This window comes from Giraffa tippelskirchi, chromosome 12 (assembly GCF_054371585.1).
Source record: "Giraffa tippelskirchi isolate mGirTip1 chromosome 12, T2T-mGirTip1v1.2.pri, whole genome shotgun sequence".
In the NCBI taxonomy this organism is placed as follows: Eukaryota; Metazoa; Chordata; class Mammalia; order Artiodactyla; family Giraffidae; genus Giraffa; species Giraffa tippelskirchi.
This window is the reverse complement of record NC_137286.1, coordinates 59,673,522-59,698,844: the sequence shown is the minus strand read 5'-3', so window position 1 is coordinate 59,698,844 and position 25,323 is coordinate 59,673,522. Positions and strand designations below refer to the sequence as shown.

Here is a 25,323-nt window from a genome sequence, read left to right as displayed (position 1 = left end):
TCCACACCATCTTGCTGGAGGTCCCAGTGCCCCGAGAGCAGACCTTGAGCCCCTCCAGTGCCCCCTGGCTCCCTTCTGCTCTCCCCAAGAGGGATTCTCCGCGTAGTCCACGGTGTCCTGAGGGTGCCTGCTGGCCCCGACCTCTAAGACAGCCACTCCTGCAGGGGTTAGCAGGTCCCCCATCCTTGCCTTCCTTTGGGTCTGGAGGCAGATTGGATCCTCAAAGAGCCAGCCATGCGTGGAGGTCAGAATATAGACTGCCCAGGCTCAAGGATGCTTGACCATTGACCAGCTGTTTGACCTTGGGTGAGCTCCTCAACCTCTCTGCCTCAGTTGCCTCATCTCTGCAGTGGGGATGATAATAGTGAGTTCATGTACACACCACGTGCTGCCTGACTCTCTGAGAAGGCTGTTTCTCTCCTCTCTCCTTGGGTAGGAGGTCTCTGCTGTAGGTCACATTCCCTTCCCTGTTCTCTCAAAGTTTCTCCTGCTCTTACTATGCCTTTCAGCATCTCTGTTGAGAGGGACCCACTGTGGTCTGCTCCTTAGGTGTGTGTCCCGTGGCCACACAAGTGCTCAGCGCTGTGCCTGGCGTGGGACAGATAGCAGAGTCTGGATGAGTGAGGGCATGGTTAGAAGGTGTTAGGGTATCTGCTCCAGTCCCCCCAAATCTCCAGGGCTTCCCCAGCTCAGATCTGAGTGAGCAGCACTCTTCGGCAGACAGAGAGGTGTATGGATGCCCACCCCTAAGGATGCACATCGCCCCTGCTGGTGATGCCAGCGTCCTTTCTGCCCCTCTTTGCTCCATCTGCTACTACAGTGCCTGACACACCTGCCAGGATAGCCACTTCGCTGGACAGATATACTGAAGCTGATGGTGTTAAAACACAAAGTGCTTTGGGGGCTAAGAAAGGAATGTTCCTTTGAACCAAGGACCTCACAATGGGGGCAGGAACAGACAGCTAACCCAGGACCCCAGGACATGGCAGGGGCCCTTCTCTGCCTCCCTGCAGCGATCCTCTGTGTGGGCCCCAGAGGCCCAGGTGCCTCGACCTTGACCTTCTGAAGCACTCCACAGGGGGCCGTACAGAGGACTCATGGGGACCATAGATGGCCCTGAAACTGAGAAATCCCTCACGGCGTTCTCCCATCTGCGGTGCGCAGGAAGTTCTGTCTTGACATCCAGAGGTGGGGGATAACCACGACTTACTTCTTTGAGACCTTTCAGACATCTTTCCGTTTCCTGCCCTGTTCTGGTGCCCACAGCACCTTTCGACAGATTACACTGTAGGCTAAGAAGAAGGCATGTTCTTCTGACTCTCACCCCATCTCCCAGTTTCCTTCAAAAACTAAGTGCCAGCCCTCTGTTTAGGCAGACTTTCCCTGGCAGCACCTTCGGAGCACACTGCACGAGGGGAAACACTTTGTACCCTTCAGCGCCCTTGCTGTGTTCTTGCTTGAGCTGCCCTGGAACCAAAATTCAAGGTTGGTGCCCCCAGCCCTGTGGATGCCATTGGCAGACCAGGAGGGGCGAGTGGAGCCCCAGGCTCAGACCCACTTATGCTGCACTAGCCTGAGTCCTCGGAACCCTCCCTGTGTTCCACGTTGCCCTCCGGCTAGTGCAGCCAGGGCTAAAGGAAGGCCCACTGCAGACTTGAAGGAGACTAGGGGTGACTGCAGCCATGAAATTAAAAGACACTTACTCCTTGGAAGGAAAGTTATGTCCAACCTAGACAGCATATTAAAAAGCAGAGACATTACTTTGCCAACAAAGATCTGTCTAGTCAAGGCTATGGTTTTTCCAGTAGTCATGTATGGATGTGAGAGTTGGACTATAAAGAAAGCTGAGCGCCGAAGAATTGATGCTTTTGCCCCGTGGTGTTAAAGAAGACTCTTGAGAGTCCCTTGGACTGCAAGGAGATTGATCTAACCAGTCCATCCTAAAGGAGGTCAGTCCTGAATATTCATTGGAAGGACTGATGCTGAAGCTGAAACTCCAATACTTTGGCCACCTGATGCAAAAAGCTGACTCATTTGAAAAGACCCTGATGCTGGGAAAGATTGAAGGCAGGAGGAGAAGGGGACGACAGAAGATGAGATGGTTGGACGGCATCACCGACTCAATGGGCATGATTTGGGTAAACTCCAGGAGTTGGTGATGGACAGGGAGGCCTGGCATGCTGTGGTCCATGGGGTCACAAAGAGTCAGACACAACTGAGTGAACTGAACTGAAGGGGTGCCAGTGAACCATCCTGCAATATGGGAGGGAAGCTGAGCCTGAGTGCTGCTGGTGTAGCATCTTCACGGACTTCACAGCATTCTGAACTTCAGCAGGTCACACGGGCCCTTTCCTGGGGGCCTTTCTGCACTCCAGGCCCAGAGCAGGCCACACAGGGGATGTGGGACCAGGATGACATTCATCATGTCAGTGGTTAATTTGAGAACAGCGTAGTGTTTTTGTAAAGTCTTCTTCTGAAATAAAAATAGTTTCTGCAATAAATTATCTTTCTTTAAGAAGCTAAGGAGAGCTTCGCAGAACTGTTTAGCATTAGAAATAACCTCCTTTGTTTTGCCCTGTTACAATCCACCATTCACTTTTTCAGTTAGTGAGTATGCCATTCTTGACGAAATTCATTTGCAACTGAGAATGTCCCAGATTTAATTGCACATAAGAGGCCTCTGTGGGAGGTCATTTAGAGAATCCCTCTTTTCAGACATTGTGGTCTAAAGCAATTTAGACTGATATTCCTTCATTATCCTGGGTGTTCTGTAAAGCCTTTGTAGATCTCTAGGTTCTTCTCTTCTAATCCATCACATCACAGTCCTGCGATTTGAGGGCTTAGCACAGATGGCACCATCAGCACAACCATTTTAGAGGAAAAATAGACATAAGGTCATACAAAGAGTCAGTGTGACTCAGCATGGCTCCCTTCTCTAAATCCCCATGACTTTCAGCTTCTGATGTCTGCACCTGGCACTGAGTCTTCTCCAACTGTGTCATCAGGTTGTCTTATTTCTCTAAATATCTGTAAGCCTGTAAGTACTTTGTGGGCCTGCGTATACTCTTGCACCACAGTGATGACATTGGCAGTTCCTGGCACAGTGGTGGTACTCAGGGTCGTTGAATTAGATTCTTGTCTCTGCGTGTACAGTTCAGTATGGTAGCAGTTAGCCACAAGTGGGTCTTTAAATTGATCTCAATTAAAATTTAATAAAATCAGAGTTTCAGTTCTCCAGCCATGCTAGCACATTCCAAACGTCCCTAGGCCACATGTGGCCAGTGGCTGCCATATTGGATAGTCACACAGGGACTGTTGCATCGTTACAGTACTTGCTGACTTGTCTGTGATCCCTGCCAGATTGTGGGCTTCCTGCAGGCAGGGCTGTGTGTGCCCCTCAGTGCTGTGTACCTGGTACCCTGAAAGTGCCAGTATACGATAGGGCCCACCCATACTCTTACTGGAAAAAAGAGTAGCAGCTCTGCCTTACATTGTGCTTAGTCTTCTAGATCAAGAATCACAAAATTATTCCACTTTGAACTGGAAACCCCTTGAATCCCTGGTTCAAACCCCTCACTTCCCAGCTAGGAGAACAGTCCTATTGAGTTAGGAACTTTGCCTCAGCTCCCCCAAATAACTGAAACAGGTCTTTAATATCAACCATGGCCTCTGTCTTTTTGGAACATCACTCTGTCCACTGTGTTAGACTGTCTTTAGTGTTTACTTTGAGATGGTAGCAGGAAAGCCTCTTAAAATGATTATTTAGAAGAAAGTATCCTTAAGCTGACCAAGTTTACATACCTGCAAGCAGTCTAGAACAGATGTATCCAGTGTGCGAATATTAGTAGTATTTCCATTAGTTTTTGGACTAGGATAAAGGTGGCCATATTCTAACTAACATTTTGCATTGTTTGGAAGTCTATCGAACTTCATAAGGTAAGAAATGAGGTATAAAGCTTGAAAGGGAAGAAGGAAAGCAGTAGTGACTAACTACAAACTGTAGTGACTAAGTACATTTTGTAAGGGAATCATCTGGCAAACTGTTTGAAGCAGTGAGTATTCATTGGATTGCAAGTTTTCTTATACACAAGCAGTCATCAGTTGTGGAAGAATAAAAAGCAGACCTTGCTCACAACTTCAACCAGACATGTGGAATACCCAGGAATGATGCTGATAACAAAAAGGAAAAAGGAAGACCATGATGATACAAACTATAAAACTTTGCCAAAGGGCATTCAAGAAAGCCTGAAAAAATGAAAAGGTGCTTGCATGTCCCTGGATGGCAAGATTCAAAACTACAGTAGTACCAGTTCTCTCCAAAGTAATCAGTACGATTCTAAACTAAAAGGTTGTTGTTATTGTTCAGTCGCTAAGTCATGTCTGACTCTTTGCGACCTCTTACAAAGGCTCCTCTGTCCTCCACTATCTCCCGGAGTTTGCTCAAATTCATGTCCATTGAGTTGGTGACACTATCTAACCATCTCATCCTCTGCCACTCCCTTTGCCTTTTGCCTTCAGTCTTTCTCAGCATCAGGGTCTTGTTCAGTGAGTTGGCTCTTCACATCAGATGGCCAAAGTATGGGAGCTTCAGCTTCAGCAACAGTACTTCCAGTGAATATTCAGGGTTGATTTCCTTTAGGATTGACTGGTTTGATCTCCTTGCTGTCCAGGGGATTCTCAAGAGTCTTCTGCAGCACCACAGTTTGAAAGCATCTGTTCTTCAGCACTCAGCCTTCTTTATGGTCTAACTCTCACATCTACTGGAAAAACCATAGCTTTAACTTTGCATACGTTTATTAGCGAAGTGATGTCTTTGCTTTTTAATACACCATCTGGGTTTGTCACAGCTTTCCTTCCAAGGAGCAAGCATCTTTTAATTTTGTGGCAGCAGTCACCATCTGTAGTGATTTTGGAGCCCCCACCCAATAAAATCTATTGCTGCTTCTACTATTTCCCTTTCTATTTGCCATGAAGTGATGGGACTAGATGCCATGATCTTAGTTTTTTTAATGTTGAGTTTCAAGCCAGCTTTTTCACTCTCCTCTTTCACCTTCATCAAGAGGCTCTTTAGTTCCTTTTCACTTTCTGCCATTATAGTGGCAGTGTAGTATCATCCGCATATCTGCGTTTGTTGGTAAATCTCCCAGAAATCTTGATTCCAGTTTGTACACTTAATGTGTCGGCAAATTTGGAAAACTCAGCAGTGGCCACAGGACTGGAAAAGGTCAGTTTTCATTCCAATCCCGATGAAGGGTGATGCCAAAGAATGGCCAAAGTACTGTACAGTTGCACTCATTTCACATGCTAGCAAATAGATTCAAGGAATTAGATCTGATAGACACAGTGCCAGAAGAACTATTGATGTAGGTTTGCAACACTGCACAGGAGGCGGTAACCAAAACTATCCCCAGGAAAAAGAAAGGGAGCAAAGCAAAATGATTATCTGAGGAGGCCTCACAAATAACTGGGCGAAGAAGAGAAGTGAAAGGCAAAGGAGAAAAGGAAAGATACGCCCATCTGAATGCCGAGTTCCAAAGAATGCCAAAGAGAAATAAGAAAGCCTTCTTAAGTGAACATTGCAAAGAAATAGAGGAAAATAATAGAATGGGAAAGACTGGAGATCTCTTCAGGAAAATTAGAAATACCAAGGGAAAATTTCATGCAAAGATGGGCAAACTCAGCAGTGGACACAGGACTTGAAAAGGTCAGTTTTTGTTTCAATCCCAAAGAAGGGCAATGGCAAAGAATGCTCAAACTACCGCACAGTTACTCTCATTTCACACGCTAGCAAGGTAATGCTCAAAATTCTCCAAGCTAGGCTTCAGCAGTGCGTAAACTGAGAACTCCCAAATGTTCAAGCTGGATTTAAAAAAGGCAGAGGAACCAGAAATAAATTGCCAACACCCATTGGATCACATCAAAAGCAAGGGTGTTCCAGAAAAACATCTACATCTGCTTCACTGACTATTCTAAAGCCTTTGACTGTGTGAATCACAACAGACTGGAAAATTCTTAAAGAGATGTGAATACCAGACCATCTTACCTGCCTGCTGAGAAATCTATATGCAGGTCAAGAAGCGACAGTTAGAACTGGACATGGAACAATGGACTGGTTCAAAATTGGGAAAGGAGTACATCAAGGCTGTATATTTTCACCCTGCTTATTTAACTTCTATACAGAGTACATCATGCAGAATGCCAGGCTGGATGAAGCACAAGCTGGAATCAAGATTGATGGGAGAATTATCAATAGTCTCACTACCCTAATGGCAGAAAGCAACGAGGAAGTAAAGCGCCTCTTGATGAAGGTGAAAGAGGAGAGTGAAGTAGCTGGCTTAAAACTGAACATTCAAAAACTAAGACCGTGGCATCCAATCCCATCACTTCATGGCAAATAGATGGGGAAAAAATGAAAGCAGTGACAGAACTTTATTTTCTTGGGCTCCAAAATCACTTAGGATGGTAACTACAGCCATGAAATTCAAGGACACTTGCTCCTTGGAAGAAAAGCTTTGAGAAACCTAGACAGTGTGTTAAAAAGTGGAGACATCCCTTTGCCAACAAAAGTCCATATAGTCAAAGCTATGGCTTTTCTAGCAGTCATATATGGATTTAAGAGTTGGACCATAAAGGAGGTTGAGTGCCAAAGAGTGATTCTTTCAAACTGTGGTGTTAGAGAAGACTCCTGAGAGTCCCTTGAACAGCAAGGAGATCAAACTAGTCAATCTTAAAGGAAATCAACCCTGATTGATTGGAAGGACTATTGCTGAAACTGAAACTCCAATATTTTGGCCACCTGATGCAAAGTGGCGACTCACTGGAAAAGACCCTGATGTTGGGAAAAATTGGAGAAGGAAATGGCAACCCACTCTGGTATTCTTGCCTGGAGAATCCCAGGAATGGCGGAGCCTGGTGGGCTGCCATGTATGGGGTCGCACAGAGTCGGACACGACTGAAGCGACTTAGCAGCAGATAAGGGGGCGACAGAGGATGAGGTGGTTAGATGACATCACCGACTCAACGGACATGAATTTGAGCAAACTCCAGGAGATAGTGGAGGACAGGGAAGCCTGGCGTGCTGCAGTCCATGGGGTTGTAAACAGTTGAACACAACTGAGCAAATGAACAGCAACATATGCTTGAAAATATGCTCAAAAAGCCTTCAAGCTAGGCTTCAGCAGTACATGAACTGAGACATTCCAGATGTACAAGCTGGGTTTCAAAGAAGAACCAGAGATAAAATTGCCAACATTTGTTGGGTCATGGAGAAAGCAATGGAGTTCCAGAAAAACATTCTCTGCTTCATTGACTACAGTGAAGTCTTTGACTGTTTGGATCACAGCAGACTATGGAAAATTCTTAAAGAGATGGAAGCACCAGACCACTTTACCTGTCTCCTGAGAAACCTGTATGTGGAGCGAGAAACAGCAGTTAGAACCGGGCGTGGAACCACTGACTACTTCAAAATTGGGAAAGGAGTACGACAAGGCTGTATATCGCCACCCTGCTTATAATTTCTATGCAGATTATATCATGCAAGATGCCAGGCTGGATGAATCCCAAACTGAAAGGACTTCTTATGAAACTTGATAAACCAAAATTATATGGAAGAGTAAAGTTCTCCAAAAAGACTAAAGAAAGGAGAGAAGGAGAATTGACTTATTTCTTATGCCTTGGTAGAGGCAGTTTTTTCTTTATACTCTACAACCTTTTCATCTGAATCAGTATGGTCCCCACTGAAATATTCACTCACCTTAGGAGGCTATTTTCTTATTTTGTCGATGTAGCCATCATTCTAAACTTCTTTGGAATTTCTACCTGGAAATAGCTTCAGACACCCCCTCCACACATCTATAGTATATTTTCCCAGGTCAGAAACCAACTTGGCTGTATGGATTTTTTTTGGTAAAATTTGCAAATGTCATTTGACTTCCAAGTCTGTGAACGTGACAACACAGACGTTTGCATTCATTGGCTCTGGATGGGCTGTTGGAATGCTCTGAGCAGTGGAGGTGTCATGGGAAGAGGCCAGGAGCCCCCTGAGGAGGTGCTGCTGGTTTGTGTGTGTGTTCACATTGGGGGCCATCCCCTCATGCCAATGAGGCATGCCAATGAGACCGTGGGGGAAGGGGCGTCAAAGGTCGCCTGTGTTCTGTGTGCTGGTAGGCTGCTGTGTCGACCTAGGCGCTAGTGTGCCTATATCATTGCACAGCTATTAACTGAGCCCTGCTACGTGCCCAGCCTGCCCTGGGAGCCAGTGGAGCAGAGGAGGACGCTACCGTCTCACTGTGTCCCGACCACCTTTGTCTAGGGGCTGGTGAGCCAGTAGGAGCTGTCTGGGCCAAGACAGCTTCTTGCTGAGAGGACCCAGCTGCAGCCCCGGGGCCTGTGTCCCTCAGGTCTTCACCAGCCCCGGCTGCTGGATGCACTGGTAGCTGAACAGGAGTGTGGCCTGCTGCTGGGAGACGAGAAACCAGGGCTGTGCCACAGGCCATCACCAGCAGCCCCTTCCTCTGAAGGCAGTGCGTGGTGTGGACTGTGATTGTCCTCCCGGCCGTCTGGACGGGGTGACCACCTGTCACGAACAGTTGGGCTGCTCTGACTTCTGTGAAGCCTCTGTTCGGGGGTCCCATTCCCTCCGTTCCTGGGCCGCGCTGGCCAGAGCAGGCAGTTCTATTCAGTTAGCTTGTTGCCGAAGAGAAATGGAATTTAAAGGCATAGGATGTGAAACAGAACACCATTCCATGTTCGATGCATGAGACAAATGCTCAGGGCCAGGGCAATGGGATGACCCAGAGGGATGGGATGGGGAGGGAGGTGGGTGGGGGGTCCAGGAAGGGGAACACATGTAAACCCATGGCTGATTCATGTCAATGTATGGCAAAAACTATTACAATATTGTAAAGTAATTAGCCCCCAACTAAAATAAATAAATTTATTTTAAAAAAAATAAATAAAGGCATAGGATCGGGAAGATACCATTTCGTTGGCCATGAGCCTCCCTTCCCTTGTTTGTGGCCTCTCTCAGCTCCCTCCTTAACTCAGAGCTCTCTGAGGGCACCTGAGTTTGCAGCTTGGGTGCAGCCAGCCTTCCTTCACTCGGGCATGTGCTTAGAAGCAGCAAGACTCTCCTGTCCTACAGAGCCCACTACTCACCAGGCTCCTTGGTGTCTGCTGGCCCATATAACCCTCATCTCTATTTCTTCAGAATGTAAACTCCATGGAAGCAGGGGCGTGGCCCATGTCAGCCCCTGGCACAGTGTCTGGTCATAGCATGTGAGCCATATTTTTTGAATAATGAATGGATGACATTGAGTACCATGATCCTGTTCAGTCACAGACCAGGAAGGGCTCAGAGGGTTAACACTGCTCTCTCGAGGCAAAGCTGGAATTTTCATCCAGGTCAGTCTGACACCAAGCCAGGCCCTTTCAAATACAGCACTCCACTTCTATGTGAGAAGGGGGGTTTCATACCACCCTCTTTGACTATTTATATATTTTCATCAAAACTATTAGAAAATCAGAGCATGTGTATAGATGTTCAAGCAGAGTCAGGGGCAGGGTGCGTGGGGAGAGGAGGGGTTGAGCAGGGCAAGCCTCGGCCATGAGAGGCGTGCTGTCTGCTGCTGTTCACAGGGCCCAGAGCGGTAGTTTTGAGATTGACCTGGCGTGTGACCTCAAGCAGATGACTCCAGTTGTGTAGCCCCTAAAGGTGCTCATCAAGAAGGAGGGGAATGACATGGTTACTCCTTTCCCTGTTCTATCTAGAGGCTGTAGAGATACAGTGGTGATGTAAATTGAAAGTAAAATAATAGCCCTGTGTTGCTGCATGTTGTGCAGAGTTAGGTTCTGAAATAAGGATGAAAGGTGAAAATAGTTCATCAGAATTATCTTTGAAAATCACTTTGGAAGGGCCAGGTCAGACACCGGACACAGCCTCTCTTAAGTTCATCACCCCAGTCTTCCCAACACTGTTGGAAGCGACAACTGCTTCTCTGAGCATCAAACAAAATTTGAACTTTATGCATCAAGACTCCACAGCTTGTGCCCTTGTTGGGTGAAAAAATTTGTTTCGTGAAACATCAAAGTCACCGTCAGAGTGATGCTGTGCTCACGGAGAGAGGCCTCCAGACCCTGAGAGAAGGGCAGATGGCCGGCTCCCTTCTGTCCTCCCAAGGGTGCATGGTCACATGCATGCGTGCACTTGTATGCACATATGCACACTCATTAACCCGAGTAGGGGATAGAATTGCCTGAGCTTTGTTTTCTTTTTCTTTCTCTTTTTCTGTCTTTCATCCCAATTACTTGAATTAAAAGTTTAAAGCCCATTTGAAATGGATCTTGTATGTGTGGGTTTATGTATATGTTTATACACTCACACATGCAAATCCTAGGCAAGACTACTTTGAGGGAAAGCCAGATGTGACTCACGTACCTGACATCAAAATCCCATCTACGTAAACCCAAGAACATCAGTGCTTTCTTGATTTCAGTACTCTGGTTAGCTAAGAGAGATATGTACTATATACTATGATGTTCCTTATCCATTTTCACCTACTATGCTGTTATCCATTTTAGCTAAATGCACGTAATGTCAACACTAGTTTGGTTATTCTTTATCCATTAGTGGTTCAGAACGCCATGGTGTTTTGGGATTATTTGTATTCTGGTGACCTAGGGTGGAGGCCATAGGTCTACCTCGGGTAGTTGCAGTGTTCCTGAGTCTCTGCAAGTTGATGAGCTCAGTTTCCTATATAAAAATAAAAACAACTTCTCTGAGGTGAGAGAATATGGATGCTGTGTTCCCTATAAATGGGGTTATTAATGATCATGACAATCAACCCTGTTGTTCAACCTGTATAAATGAGTGCAGCCTGGTACCCCTGGTGACTTTTAATCCTTGAAAGTAAAGTTTCTGAGTAGCTTTAGGTTGAGGGTAGTCTGGTTCTTGGCAAGTAAGTAGTGGTAGTAAAGAATTTCCCGTCTAGAGTAATGTTGGAGGTGTTTATTATTATTTTATTAAGCAACAGTAATGATCTCCTAGAAACTGCTGTGGGCCTTTCCTGTTGTTTCAAAGTCAGTAAACATTTATTGAAAAGGGACTGGCAGGCAGTGCTCCCCGGGGACAACTGACGCAGGACTCAAGCCAGTCTCAACCTCTTCCCTGGAGAGACTGCCCTCATGGGAGCCTTTTTGGGGTCTTTCATTCCGCCCAAGCACTTATTTCACAAACCCAGCCAAGAGTACTATAAAGGGAGGCAGCTCAGGTCACAAACCTAACATCAAAATACCCACGCGTCCAAGGGACAGGCTCTGAACCAGGCAAAACTGAAGTTTCCACAATGGCGCAGGTACCAGCCCCAGAACACCTAGTATCTCCTGCGCCTTCCAGGATTTCAGTGAATCTAGCAAAGGGGGTGCATTGCCTTTGAGAATTCTCACATGGTATATATTGGATTTCCTGAAGCAGATTTGGAGGTACCATGTTCTTTTGTCTTAAGATAAAGTCTGCTCAAGGCCATGAAGTCATTGTGTTTGATAAATCTGGACCACATGTGACATGAGGCCCGTCTGTGTCCTTAATCTCAGTCACTTAGGGTTAAAGTTGCTATGTGTGCTTAATGCTACATGTTCTGTTAAATATAATGTTACGACAGACATCAACCTAAAATAACATGAAATTTCTTCAGTCAGGTGATCTTTAACTTAAACTAAAAATAGCCTAAGCTGTAGTTTATGTAGACCTCAAATATCAAAACTCCCACCTAAATGCGAGTTCCTCAGTTTGTGAGGCTCTTAGTTAGCATTTGAACATTTTAAACCTGATCCAGCACCATCTGTATTCGAGACCAGCGCCAGAAACCCGAGAACGGCACTTCTGGCTGATCCTGCTGACTAGAACATTCCTTAGGGAAGTCCCTCTCTGGGGGCTGGCAGCATGAACCACTAACACAATGCCCTGTGGGCATACGGGTGTCAAGGGCACAGTCAACTTTTCTGAGCTGACTCTGGTGGACAGAGTTTTGTCTCCAGAGAGACCAGGCTCTCTGGCCAGCAGAGTCTGGCATATGGGCGAAAGAACCTCTTTGATTTTACAAGCAGCTTGACCACGGGGGAGAGAGTTGGGAGTAAGTCACAAGCGAAGCATTTCTCCAGATGCGGAGAAGCCACTCTGCCAGGGCTTGGCTTCCCTCCGACTGCGGTTCCCCAACCGGCAAGGAGCGCCTGGGGGCCGCTCAGGACGTCCCAGCTTGGGATGTGGGAGGGGGTTAGGATTCTGGGTGAGTCTCCCTGGGATTGGATTCTCCAGGGGGGCGGTGACACAGTTTGACCTGCCACAAGTTCTGTGCCTACACTTTGTCCTTAGTGATGGAGTTTGCAGCCACTTTTTCATGAGACCTTGTATTTCTGTAACCTCTACACCAGAGTTCCCTGGAAGCCATCAACATTTTCAGATCTACCCATTTGAAAGTCCTAGCACTCGTTTTATTTATAGATATCATATCAAACCCTAAATCAAATTTAAGGTGACTTAATATCTTTTGCAGTCAGTTCCTATCTTTCCTGAAACAAAGAGATGGATTTATATGTGTGTGTGTGTGTAGATAAAGGTATGAAAAGTGAAGTGAAAGTCACTCAGTCGTGTCCGACTCTTTGTGACCCCATGGACTATATAGTCCGTGGAATTCTCCAGGCCAGAATACTGGAGTGGGTAGCCTTTCCCTTCTCCAAGGGATCTTCCCAACCCGGGTCTCCCTCATTGCAGGCAGATTCTTTATCAGCTCAGCCACAGATACAAGCAGGAAAAAAAAGTAAAAACCTGAGTAAAACCATTGAAAAAACTTTCTTTTTGGTCAGATGTATCTGAATATCTAGGTTCTCTACTTAACCCTAATTGGATGGATTCCTGGCATCTAGGCAGGAAAGCAAGATTGCATCTACCCAGAGGCAGTTTTCATTGTTCTATTGAGCAGGCTGCCGCCCTAGGCCAGCACAGGCTACTGTGGATGTGGATGCTCCAATTTTTTGATGTTTTCTGCTGCATCAAATAGTTAATGCACTTAATAAATATTTATAGAGTGCTTGCTCTGTGTCAGTTGTGGGTGGACAGGATGGGATGGAAAGCTGCGCTGAGAGCACCCGGTGGGGTGGAAGAGCCCATGGGAAATGCCAGGAGCGGGCATTTTTCAGGGAGAGGTTTGACAGGAGAGGCCTGGACTGAGGGGAAGGGGGCGCCAATGTGTAGGCGGCACCGCAGAAACCTTCCTGTCTGACAGGATAGCAGGGTAGTGGTTGGTCAGCTGAGCCATTAACCGAAAAACTGGGTCAAGAGGGGAAATGCAAAGAAATTATACTTAGGTTCTTAAACATTTGGCCATTTTGTTTTGACTTCAGTAATGAAAACGTTCATTTTGTCACCAATTTTGTGGTGGGGGCAAAAGCCGTTTCTCTGAGGGAAGCTGACTGGGCTTCCCATCACCTTCCTCACAGAAACCACAACTATAGTGTGATGAGCTTGAGTTCAGTGTCTTTTTTTTTTTTTTTTCTTTTTTTAGATTCAGCAAACCTTGAAAGACCCTTGTGAAGCCGTCTAAGGGCAGATTTTTATGATTTTTGCCTCAACTTTTACCGTTGTCTTGCCCACACCCAGCTTGGCAGCAGCCTAGTTTAGCTTCTCGCTAAATTGCTTTTTATGAAAACTTTACTTTTATGCTCGTATTACACTGGTTAACATAACATGTAACCACATGTATTGATTGAAATAACAAGTATTATTATAAATAGGCTTGAGTATAAATTCAGTTCACCTTTGGTATGCATGCCCGACCCGCTGGATGACCAGAGGGGGCCCTGCTCAGCTGGAGCAGGAGCTCGAGTGCCAGGCCCTGTTGTTCCAGGGAGCGGAGCGGGGTCAGCGCCCCAGTTTCCTGTGGGGGTGGCCAAGGAAGCCTCTCTGTACAGGAGCACGGAGTGGTCCTGGAGTGTGTGGAGCGAGAACACAGAGGAACTGGTGAAAGATGGTCGGAGGCGTGGGAGGAGAACTTGGAGAAATCAGGCTGCAGCGGCGCGTTTAGCACCTCCTGGCATAGTCGTCTCTGGGTCCATCTCGTCTCCCAGGCTGACTTGATGGCTTTTTGTGCCCCATGGTCTGTTCTCTTTCTAGGCCGTGTCTGGCACTTGAGAAACTGCTCTTAAATATGTTTGAAGGAATGTGCGCGTTTGTGTTTCCCACGGGGCTGTTGACAAAGAGTGAGCAACCCTTATGCACAGTGAATCTCTTCCCTGGAGGTCACGGGTCAGCAGACGGTGGGCCATCTGATCACGGGTGTTGTTTTTCGGCTTCCCCTCACTGGCAGCCTGTTTGTGAACTGAGATCATTGTTCCGCTTACATTACAGTCAGCCTCCCTCATCTAGATCAGCATCCTGTTGTCTTCCAGATAACCGGGTGGGGAAGGAGATAGGTATGATCTTGGTGGACCCAGGTATAGTGATGTGAATCAAGAGCCATGAGTGTTCATGAGTTTTCGTAAGTCAGAGTCTTGGCTGGCACCAGCCCTTAGCATAGTGACTTCTCTGCAGGCAGTGAGATCCTGAAACATCACACTAGGATATGTTAGTGTGGAAAAGCAAGTCTAACCATCAGAAGAGCTCTAATATTGCACTTTAATATAACTGCTTCACTCATTTACTATCCATTTGTTAGGTGAATGCTGTTGGTTACATGGTTGGTTAGTTCACTGCTCACTGAGTAAGCGAGTCATCACCCTCAATCTTTCTTTTTAAGCTTGTGGCTCGCGGTCTGCTCTGAGAATGGCAGGGAAGCAGGCATCTCCTGTGCTACTGTGTGTGATTGAGCTGTGATCTAGGTGGACATAGGGTGCTGGCATCCGGACCAGGAGATGAGAAGCCTGTAATGAGCGTCCTCTCCCCCTCTCCCTCGGGCAGCTTGGGGATGAACCACGACGATGACCACTCCTCCTGCGCTGGCAGGTCCCACATCATGTCGGGAGAGTGGGTGAAAGGCCGGAACCCCAGCGACCTCTCCTGGTCCTCCTGCAGTCGAGATGACCTCGAGAACTTCCTCAAGTAAGTCCTCACATTGTTCTGTACCATCAGTACAATAGAAAGTACTAGAATGCTTCCTAAAGCACAGTAGTCGGGGTATCAGCCAGTAGGAGCAGAAGTGAATCTCTTACAGTTCAGCTGGAGGGACTTCCTTCTAGGTGTGTGTCTGGTATGACGTTGGCCACCCTGCTGGTGATCACAGATTTTATCAATGGAAATGTCAATGCAGCGACCATATCTTGGCAAGGTTCCATTGCACTTCTCTGTATTATTTTGACCATGAGTGGGCACCACCCTCGTGGTGCCCCTGGCTGCTGTAGAACTGGGTGCTTCCCCAAAGCTCAGGCTGCTTCCCTGGATGGAAGTCCATCTGCTGGGAGGAGGGCTTGCTTACCTTCCTCACGCGTGGGGCTAGGATGGGTTTATCTCATAGCCGCTTTCTTTCCAGAATGTGTCTGCCTTACTCCGTTCTCAGATTTCAGTGGAAGAATTAGCTATCTGATGTCAGACCTTTGTCAAATAGAGTCTGTGCTCAAGTACTATGGGCATCCCTTAGTGTCAGGACCTCAGGGCTGAACTTATAGGTTTGACAGGCAGACCCCGATTGCTTCACCACTTAATTGCATCATCTGTACCCCCCACAGAGATGGAAGGGGTCACTGAGTCTCTGCTGTACACAGAGCTTTATAGTCCTGTAACACCACGGAGTGCTCAATCAGCTCAGGCAGGAGGATCAGAGGGGTCACTCTGGCTTCTGCCCTCATCCTGGGTCTTCTTTTATGATGGTTCCTGTAGCTGGGAAACTAAGGGCTTAAAAACGGCCTTGTTAGTTTTAATATTGTCAGCCTGTGTGTATTGCGGGCATGCAACTCTTTTCTTCAAGCATCTTGGCAAGAGGCTGGGTTTTCTTTTTCCTGCCATCTGCCTTGTTTTAGGAATTGAAAAATAAAAACATTCAAGCATTTAACTCCTAAAGGAGCCACAGCCATACCACCACCACCACCCCCCCCAGTTGTTTTTCAGAGCTGTTCTCAACATCTCTGAACATTTCTGTCCTGGTTGAAATTCTTAAGTCTTGTGCAGTGTGCTAGCAGCCAGCTCTCATGGCCAGGTAGGGCACCTGGACTAGCCAGTGTCCAGAACCTGACAGACCCCGCCCCTAAGAAAGTCTGCAGAATTGGAAATAAGCCTGCTTGCTTGATTGTTTGCTTATTTATTTAGAAGCAAAATAACCCTAACTCCAATTTTTTCTTGATTCATTCTGAGAACATATCATAGCAATCTATTTCAAAAGCATTTTCATCCAAGAAAGCTGTCAGACTCCCCCCAAAAAATACATTGCTATGTGAGTGATATGCCCTGGCTACTTCTTGCTGCCCAGCTCTCGTGGCCTCCAGAGTAAAGATCTGCATTCAGCTATCTGGAAAAGAGCAAAAGGTGTCGTCCCTGTGTCCGGTGCTTGGTCATCTCCCCATAAATAACTTGGAGGGTCCTGCTGCTTAGTTACTGGCAGAGTAGAACAAAAACCTGGGAGGTACCTTTGCAAACTGACTGTCCTCTTGGCTGTTTCAGGTCGAAAGTCAGCACCTGCTTGCTGGTCACAGACCCCAGGAGCCAGCACGCGGTGCGCCTGCCCCACAAGCTGCCAGGCATGCACTACAGTGCCAATGAGCAGTGCCAGATCCTCTTTGGCACCAATGCCACCTTCTGCAGAAACATGGAGGTAAGCCGCCTCGGGAGGGGAGGGCTGGCTCGGGAAGGAGCAGCTGGCTTCTGTTGGTGGATACAGGTATTTACATTCCACACACACACACACACACACACGTATACATGTATATGCATACATGCATGCACGGAGCACCCAGTGTGAGTCACACATGCACACACATACTCTCTCACATAGGCAGCTTTGCAAGGGGATGGTTCAGAGTTACTGCTGTCACCAAGAGCCTAATATTTTATTTTGTTTTGTTTTTTAATCCAGAGGTCTTTCTTTCTTTGTAATATTAAGACATGGTAATATTAAGACACTAAGAAGAAAGTTAGTGAGTCTGTTCCTCTTGGAGGTGATGCAGTGTTGCCTGATACCAAATCCTCACAGAGAGGAGAGCTAAAAACTACTGGATGTTGGAGGGTGTCATACGGAGAGCATTTAGCGAAAGATAAATTGATTATATGCTAATAGTGTTAATAACCCCATTAAAATGTTACCATTTTCTGAGCATTGCCCACAGGTTTTGCCCTAAAGCTTCCAACATGCCTGATCCCAGTTAACGATTACCACAGACTCCCCAGGTTACTCTCCCCAGGGTATAGATGGTAACACCAAGCCTCAGGGGTGAACTGATCATTCAGAATGGCTTGGCCAGGAAGTGAGTAGAGGAAGGATTTGACTCAAGTCTGTTCACTCCCAGAGCACACACTTTCTCACCATGCTGCTGATAGCGTGGCCACTTCTGTGGGTGGAAGTATGCCAAGAAGGATGTGCCGGGCCCTGGGGCAGGCAGTCTCTGTGCCAGGGTCCCTGGGGAAGCCTGAGCAGCCTGCGGTGCAGCCGAAAGTTGGCAGCTGACTCAGGAAGGGGGCAGAGCCAGAGTCATCATGGGGCAGGAGGACCAGCTCGGGATGAGTGGGACTCAGGAGCCACCCAGCGGCAGTTGGCCTGGAGCTCAGGGCAGTATCTAGTCTGAGGGAGGCAGCCTGCAGGGCTGGGCAGGTGCCCAGAGCAAGAACTCAGGATGGGAGCAACTCCAAGACAACGGATAGGCCGGGACTGCGCCTTCAGAATGAGACCCCGGGCGGGATCGATCCCCACCTGCGCAGCAGGTCCGGGAGGCAGGCTGCTGCCTCTGGGGCATTTCCTGGCTGTGTGTGAATTGGTTCAGGAAATCTGGGTGGATCTGCAGGTGGGACACTGCCTGCCATTGTTTAGGGTGCGGAAAAGGGCTGTGCCTCACAACCAGGCTGGTGCCTCCTGCTAGCTCTTTCCTCAAAGGGCATTTATCCGCAGGGTTGCCTAGAATCTTTCTCTCCCATTCCCCTGTGGAGGTGTCAGCAAGGGTCCCTTCCAGGCCCTGGTAACAGGAAGCTGTCTCCCACTTCACATGCAGCCATGGCTGGGTTGAAGGACACCTCCCTGGGAAGATGGGACCAGTCCCAGTATCTGATCAACCCCAGTGGTCTGCCACTGTGTCTGGCACTCACCATCTGCCTTGATGTTAAGGCTTGACTGTTCAGGTACCATATACTGGCCAAGAGGCATCCTCTTTGCCTGCCCCAACCTTCAATCCCTTAAAGTTTGTGATGGCACAGAACCCCTGGAGAGGGCAGGTTCTAGAGGGCCCTTTGATGGTGCGGTGGCAGCAGGAGATCTGTGTGCATGGTATCCTAGAGTAGGCCACCGAGGATTCAAGAAGGGTAGGAGTGCCCGGGCACCCAAGGGGGAGAAGAGGGAAGCTCCCAGCTGAGGCAGTGGACATACCGTGGCCACTCTGCCTACTGTGGAGTATTCCCTGCCCCGCAGACCAGGCTGAACTGGCCCCACGGGTGAGCAGGATTGACAGGTGGGAGCTGGACAGAGGCTGCCCCGGGATACTGGCTTCTAGGAGCCAGACTGTTGCATACCAGTTGGGTCAGTAGTGATGGGAGGAAGGGTGTACAACTCCTGGAGGCTCATGATCCCCTAGGCTAGACTCTTTCTTGCATTGTCACATGACACCCTGACTGCACCCCACAAGGGCAGGAGCTTTGAACCCCACTTCACAGATAAGAAAACAGAGGCTGAGAGAGGCTAGGTAATGGACCAAGGTCGCTCAGCCAGAAAGGGATGGGCTAGAGAGCAAGCTCAGATGTGACTATTACTGCAGGAGAAAAGGCAGGCTCTGTTGATTCAAAACCAGATTCTAAAGGAGAGGAAGGTGACTTGGTATTTTATTTTTTTCGTTGGCATCTTTTTGCTGGAAAAGGACAGTGAGAGGTCAGCAAGTCATGATCAGCTTAGCTTCTCTCTTGAAGCTCAAAATATGGCTACATGAAGTAAGAGCGTTTTGCTTTGTAAGTTACAATGCACCTGAGCCTTTATTCCTGCAGCTCACCAAGAACCACGAAATATGCTTTCCTGCTTACCTTCTCTCTGAGAATTCCGCCAATTCCAAAACAAAACTGGCATTTTTCTCTCCAAATCCTAGCAGTGTTACTGACCAGAGTTCTTGGCCTCTTTAATCAATAGAAATCAATCAGAGGCCAGACAAGAAATTCAGGCAAGGCTTTATTGGGGCCCCTGCTGCAGCAGTGGGAGCAAGTAACAGGTTCCCATGCTTGCTCGCTTCCTGAGGGTTCCTTATATGGAGCGAGCAGTGTGTCCAGGGGTTGGGCTGGAGGGGTGGTTCAGGTGATTTGCCCACCCCTTAGGCAGTGCTGGCTGCAGGGGCATGTGCAGTGCCCTGATTTTGTTCTCATCACCCTGTGTTTGCTCCTGGCTCTTCAGAAGTGGGTTGGGTTTTGTTTGGGGTTTTTCTTTAACGTTCTGTATCTTGCTGACCAATATGCTCCAGCTGCCGCGTATATGCGGTTATTTTTAGTCCCTCATACTTTTTGTATTTTGTTGTTCGAGGAGACGTTTGTCCAGGTGCAAGCACTGCAGCAGAGGTGCCCAGGTGCCAGGCCCTAGCTTGTCTCAGCAGGAGCGACTCCTTAGGGGCGTGGAGGTGCTTCCACGAGCTCAGCCGGCTGGGCGTCAGCCTTAGCTGGTGCCGACCGTCCTAAGCACAAGGCCTCCTTCGGCGCGACTCTACCAGTTAGAAAGCAGTAACTTCTCACGCTGGAGGAGAGGTCATCCTAATGCCAAAAATGTGCTGGCGGAGGAGACAGGCAGTTGCCTGCTGGGCCCCAGGCCTGGGGGAATGCTGCACCTGGCTGGGGTACATCGTTGGCGAGCCCCAGGCGCCACCCTGTGGGGTGCTAAGGCTCACTTGACCAGTGTTTTGCTCGTTTGTGCACTTGGAGATCTGTTTCAGTTGATGTTCAGTGTGACAGGCACACATATTGAACTGTTCCTTTCTTCCTGCAAAACTGACTCTGTGCTGGGGTGAGCCCCTCCCCTTCCTCCTGATCCTCAGCCCCTTGTTATCTCCCTTTCACCTACTCTGGTCCGGTTCTGCTTGCCTTCCTGCTCTCCCTCAAGCCCAAAAGGCCTGCTCCCGGCGGGGACGCACTGTGCTTCTTGCTGTTTCCCCTGCCTGGACGCTCTTCTCCCAGTTGTCCACGTGGCTGAGCCCCTCATTTTGAGTTCGTTTGTTTGCTCAGATGTAACCTTCTCAGGGAAGCCTGCTGCTGCTGCTAAGTTGCTTCAGTCGTGTCTGACTCTGTGCGGCCCCATAGACAGCAGCCCACCAGGCTCCCCCATCCCTGGGATTCTCCAGGCAAGAATACTGGAGTGGGTTGCCATTTCCTGCCCTATATAAAGTTACCATCTGGTAACTCCCCCTGTCACCTTTGTAGTACCCAGATCTCCTGATCCCCTAAGGGAAAGAAAACACTGCTTTTATAAACTTACCTTTTAACATGCTACGTAATTTGCCCATTATAATTCACATGACTATTTTTTTAATATTTATTTATTTAGCTGCATCCGGTCTAGTTATGCCATGTGGTGGGAAGGCCTCTAGTTGTGGGGTGCAGATTCAGTTGGTCTGCCGCACAGACATAGTTGCTCTGCGGCATGTGGGTCTTCCCCGTCAAGGGACTAAACCTGCGTCCCCTGCATTGCAGGGCGGATTCTTAACCACTGGACCACCAGGGGTGTCTGCATGACTATTGTTTTCTATTGTTTTGATAATCTCCCTCTTCTAGCTTTTAAATCCTTCCAGGACAAGAATCTTACTTTTCCACACTATTATTTTCCAACTGCCTTGGTCAGTACCTGGAACACAGTAGGTGTTCAACAAGTATATGTTGTTCTGAGATCCATTCATGACCCTAACAGTAGATTTAAGTTCTTACGTGGCTTAACCCAACCACTGATGAAACTGTAGACAAGCTCACAGGTGAGGAAGAAACCCTTACAGGCCTCCTCATATAGTGAATTGGCTCTCTAAGCCCGAGTCCACATTGATCCATCTAGTTCCCCAACATACATGTGAGACTCTGTCAAATGTCTGTGGGCTGTGGCTTCCTCCCAGGACAGTACAAACCTGGTAGTGAGGGACTGCAGCCTGCTTCTTAGTGGCCATCTCTCTCTGGGCATTAATGAAAATCATTGTTAAAATCTGAGACTTCTGGTGACTTAATATATGTAAGGTGCTGAGAACTGGGTCTATCACAAAATAAGCACCCAATCATTTGATCTGATACGATGTTGCTGTTACCTTTCTGGATAACCCTGGTTCCTGTCTTGGGTGGGTGGTGGGGAGCACAGATCTAACCTATCTGTGTACAACTCCAGGATCAGCACTTCTCTGTATTGAATTCCTCAGGGCCATGAAAATTTAAGCATTATGTAAAACTCCAGTGACATTCAGCACCAACCAGCAAGGTCTTATAATCCAAAGCCAAATTGATCTTTATAACCATTATTATTCTTAAATGCCCTTGAGGATTGAAATGGATATCATGTAATGAAATGATCAAGGTCCCAACATTGCCTTTAAATTTATCATCCTGACATCTGCCTTTGGTGAAGATGGAGTGTCAGGGACCAGATTTATCTTCTCACCTGTAGCAACTAAGAAATCAGACACAATATATGAAACAATGGTTTTCAAGACAGTGGCCATCAAGCAAGGAAGGACCATGATCCCTGGGAGATATGAAACAAATGAGACTGTCCTGGCTTACTGCCTGGGCAGTCTCCAGGCTGTGGCACAGGGAGGGTGGGCTGTGAAGAAGCGGCAGTCTTCATGAGTTGAAGAAACAGAGCCAGGAGTCCTAGGAGGCTGGGGCAGCTAGGATTCACAGAGCAGAGTATCACAGACGAAACCACATGACAGAGAGAAGCTCAGAGGTCTGCCCCAGGATCTGCACGAATCTTCAGCTTAGTGCTGAGAAACACGTGTGTGAGAAACTACCCACAGCCAAGAAAAGAGCCCTCTGAAAGTATTAGAGGGAGCAATCTCTGAAAATCTCTGAGGTGCACAGGGGCAGCAGGTAGAGGACACAGAAGGGCGCTGTGTCAGTAGCGTTGGCAAAACTAACCCCACACTAAATGCTGACCTGGTCCCACCCAATAAACCTTTAAAGCAAAATCTGAAAGGGTCAAGCTGTTTCCAAGTAACTTAGCCAAGTCCTAGAACAAAGCTCAGAAACATTCATAGAAATACAAAACCAACACTTAGTAAAATAACATTCACAGTGTCTAGCATCAAATAAGAAATCACCAGGCCTTCAAAGGAGAAGGAAAATACATCCATAATGAGTAGAAAATCCGTCAAAACTGACCTAGAAATGACACAGGTGATAGAATTAGTACAGAATCATATTAAAACAATACTTATAACCATATTGCAGGTTCATGAATATAGCACAAAGATTGAACGTGTTAAGCAGAGATATGGAAGATATGGAAAAGATCCTACTGGGACTTCTAGAAATGAAAACTATGTTTAAGTTGAAAGATACCCTGCTTGAGATTTCTTGCAAATGAAAATTGCAAAAGAGATGACTGCTAAAGACCACAAATGAAAATTGCAAAAGAGATGACTGCTAAAGACAAAACATTTGAAACTATCCAAAGTGAAACCCAAAGAGAAAAAAGACTGAAAACAAAAAGAACTGTGGGACTTTGGGTAGCCTAAGAAATATGCAGTTGATGTTCTGAAGGAGGTGAGACAGGATTAAAATCATATTTGAAGAAATAATAGAAGGAGGACCTTCAAGATGGTGGAGGAGTAGGGCAGGGCAAACTCCTTCTCCCCCACAAATATATCAAAAAATCACCTGCATGTACAGAACTCCCACAGAACATCTTCTGAATGGTGGCAGAGGACTCCAGCCTTCCAGAAAGGCAGACCAATCTCATGGGGTGAGGTAGGGCACAAGATAGAAACTAAAATGGAGACAAAGTATCGGGGATGGGGCCCCATGCCCCAGGGGGAGGAAGTCCTGAAGGAGGGGAGGTTTCCACATCCTTGGAAACCCCCTCACAGGCAGGGCCGGTGGGGGAGCGTTGGGACCCCTAAGGGGAGGACAGTGCAGCAAGACAGGTGCTCCAAAGGCAAAACGGAGAAAATTCACCACAGGGGTCGCACCAAACGGCGCTTCCCACCTGGGAACTGGCCCCAGCGCTCCCTCCTGCCCACGGTAACTGGGGGCTGAGTGCGGAGCCCAGGCTTCAGGGGCCGGGCCTCAGGGAGAGGGCCCGGGCCAACTGCCGCGGAGGTACTCCAGGGGGCCAGCATGGCACGGCAGAGGCAGACCAGGGAAGCTCTGCGTCCATCACAGAAACAAAGGATTGCTCCCACGGGAAGGCTCCAGCGCTGCACTTTGATTCTGTGCCGTCACAGAACGAGGGACCCTGCCCATGCAGATGCCAAAGGGAGAGCCGGCTGTGGTCTGTGGTCCCAGAGGCACAGGCAGGCGCGGTGCCAGAGGCCGAAGGCAGGGGACCTCCATGACCTCAGTCCCAGAGATCTCAATGGCCGCCAAGCTGTGAGCAGCTGTAAGTTGCCCCCAACGTCTTGCTGGGAGCCTGAGTGGCTTGGGCCTGCCAGTTCATTTCAGTTCAGTCGCTCAGTCGTGTCCGACTCTTTGCAACCCCATGAATTGCAGCACGCCAGGCCTCTCTGTCCATCACCAACTCCCGGAGTCTACCCAAACCCATGTCCATCGAGTCGGTGATGCCATCCAACCATCTCATCCTCTGTCGTCCCCTTCTCCTCCTACCCCCAATCCTTCCCAACATTAGGGTCTTTATCAATGAGTCAACTCTTCGCATGAGGTGGCCAAAGTATTGGAGTTTCAGCTTCAACATCAGTCCTTCCAATGAACACCCAGGATTGATCTCCTTTAATATGGATTGATTGGATCTCCTTGCAGTCCAAGGGACTCTCAAGAATCTTCTCCAACACCACAGTTCAAAAGCATCAGTTCTTCAACACTCAGCTTTCTTCACCGTCCAACTCTCACATCCATACATGACCACTGGAAAAACCATAGCCTTGACTAGACGGACTTTTGTTGGCAAAGTAACGTCTCTGCTTTTAAATATGCTATCTAGGTTGGCCATAACCTTCCTTCCAAGGAGTAAGCGCCTTTTAATTTCATGGCTGCAATCACCATCAACAGTGATTTTGGAGCCCCAAAGAATAAAGTCAACCACTGTTTCCACTGTTTCCCCATCTATTTGCCATGAAGTGATGGGACCAGATGCCATGATCTTAGTTTTCTGAACGTTGAGCTTTAAGGCAACTTTTTCACTCTCCTCTTTCACTTTCATCAAGAGTCTCTTTAGTTCTTCTTCACTTTCTGCCATAAGGGTGGTGTCATCCGCATATCTGAGGTTATTGATATTTTTTCCGGCAATCTTGATTCCAGCTTGTGTTTCTTCCAGCCCAGCGTTTCTCATGATGTACTCTGCATATAAGTTAAATAAGCAGGGTGACAATATACAGCCTTGACGTACTCCTTTTGCTATTTGGAACCAGTCTGTTGTTCCATGTCCAGTTCTAACTGTTGCTTCCTCATCTGCATACAGGTTTCTCAAGAGACAGGTCAGATGGTCTGGTATTCCCATCTCTCTCAGAATTTTCCACAGTTTATTGTGATCCACACAGTCAAAGGCTTTGGCATAGTCAATAAAGCAGAAATAGATGTTTTTCTGGAGCTCTCTTGCTTTTTCGATGATCCAGCGGATATTGGCAATTTGATCTCTGGTTCCTCTGCCTTTTCTAAAACCAGCTTGAACATCTGGAAGTTCATGGTTCACGTATTGCTGAAGCCTGCCAAGGGCCCCGCAACTCAGGACCAACTTCCCTGGGGAAGCGTATGTCCCCTCAGACTTGGGAGACACCCTGCGCAGCCCTGCCACAGGGAGCATTACCAACACAGTCCTCTCCCCAGCACAGCTGAGCAGCTGAGCCCGGATAAGCAGCTGTTTTCACCTGCTCGCGTCTGGGCAGTGAGCAGACATGGGATAGAGACTTGAAAGCAAAGGAGGGCCCAGAACCAAAGCAGGACACCAGGGGCTGCATGAGCAAAGGAAAGAAAGGGAAACCATCCCAGAGTTTATGGCTGCAGCGGTTTGGATTCCAGCATTTAGCCTG

General features: G+C 47.8%; 1 protein-coding gene across 4 annotated transcripts in view; it reads left to right on the top strand.

Moving 5' to 3' along the window:
- ADAMTS17 (ADAM metallopeptidase with thrombospondin type 1 motif 17) overlaps positions 1 to 25,323 on the top strand; it is a 397,426-nt gene that overhangs the window by 189,699 nt on the left and 182,404 nt on the right. For 3 of the 4 annotated variants that reach the window (XM_081551354.1, XM_081551353.1, XM_081551352.1), the window contains exons 9-10: positions 14,948 to 15,088; positions 16,640 to 16,790. In XM_081551354.1, coding sequence (XP_081407480.1) covers positions 14,948 to 15,088; positions 16,640 to 16,790 — 292 coding nt within the window. The remainder of the gene's footprint in view (positions 1 to 14,947; positions 15,089 to 16,639; positions 16,791 to 25,323) is intronic. The other variant, XM_081551355.1, reaches the window with a different exon arrangement.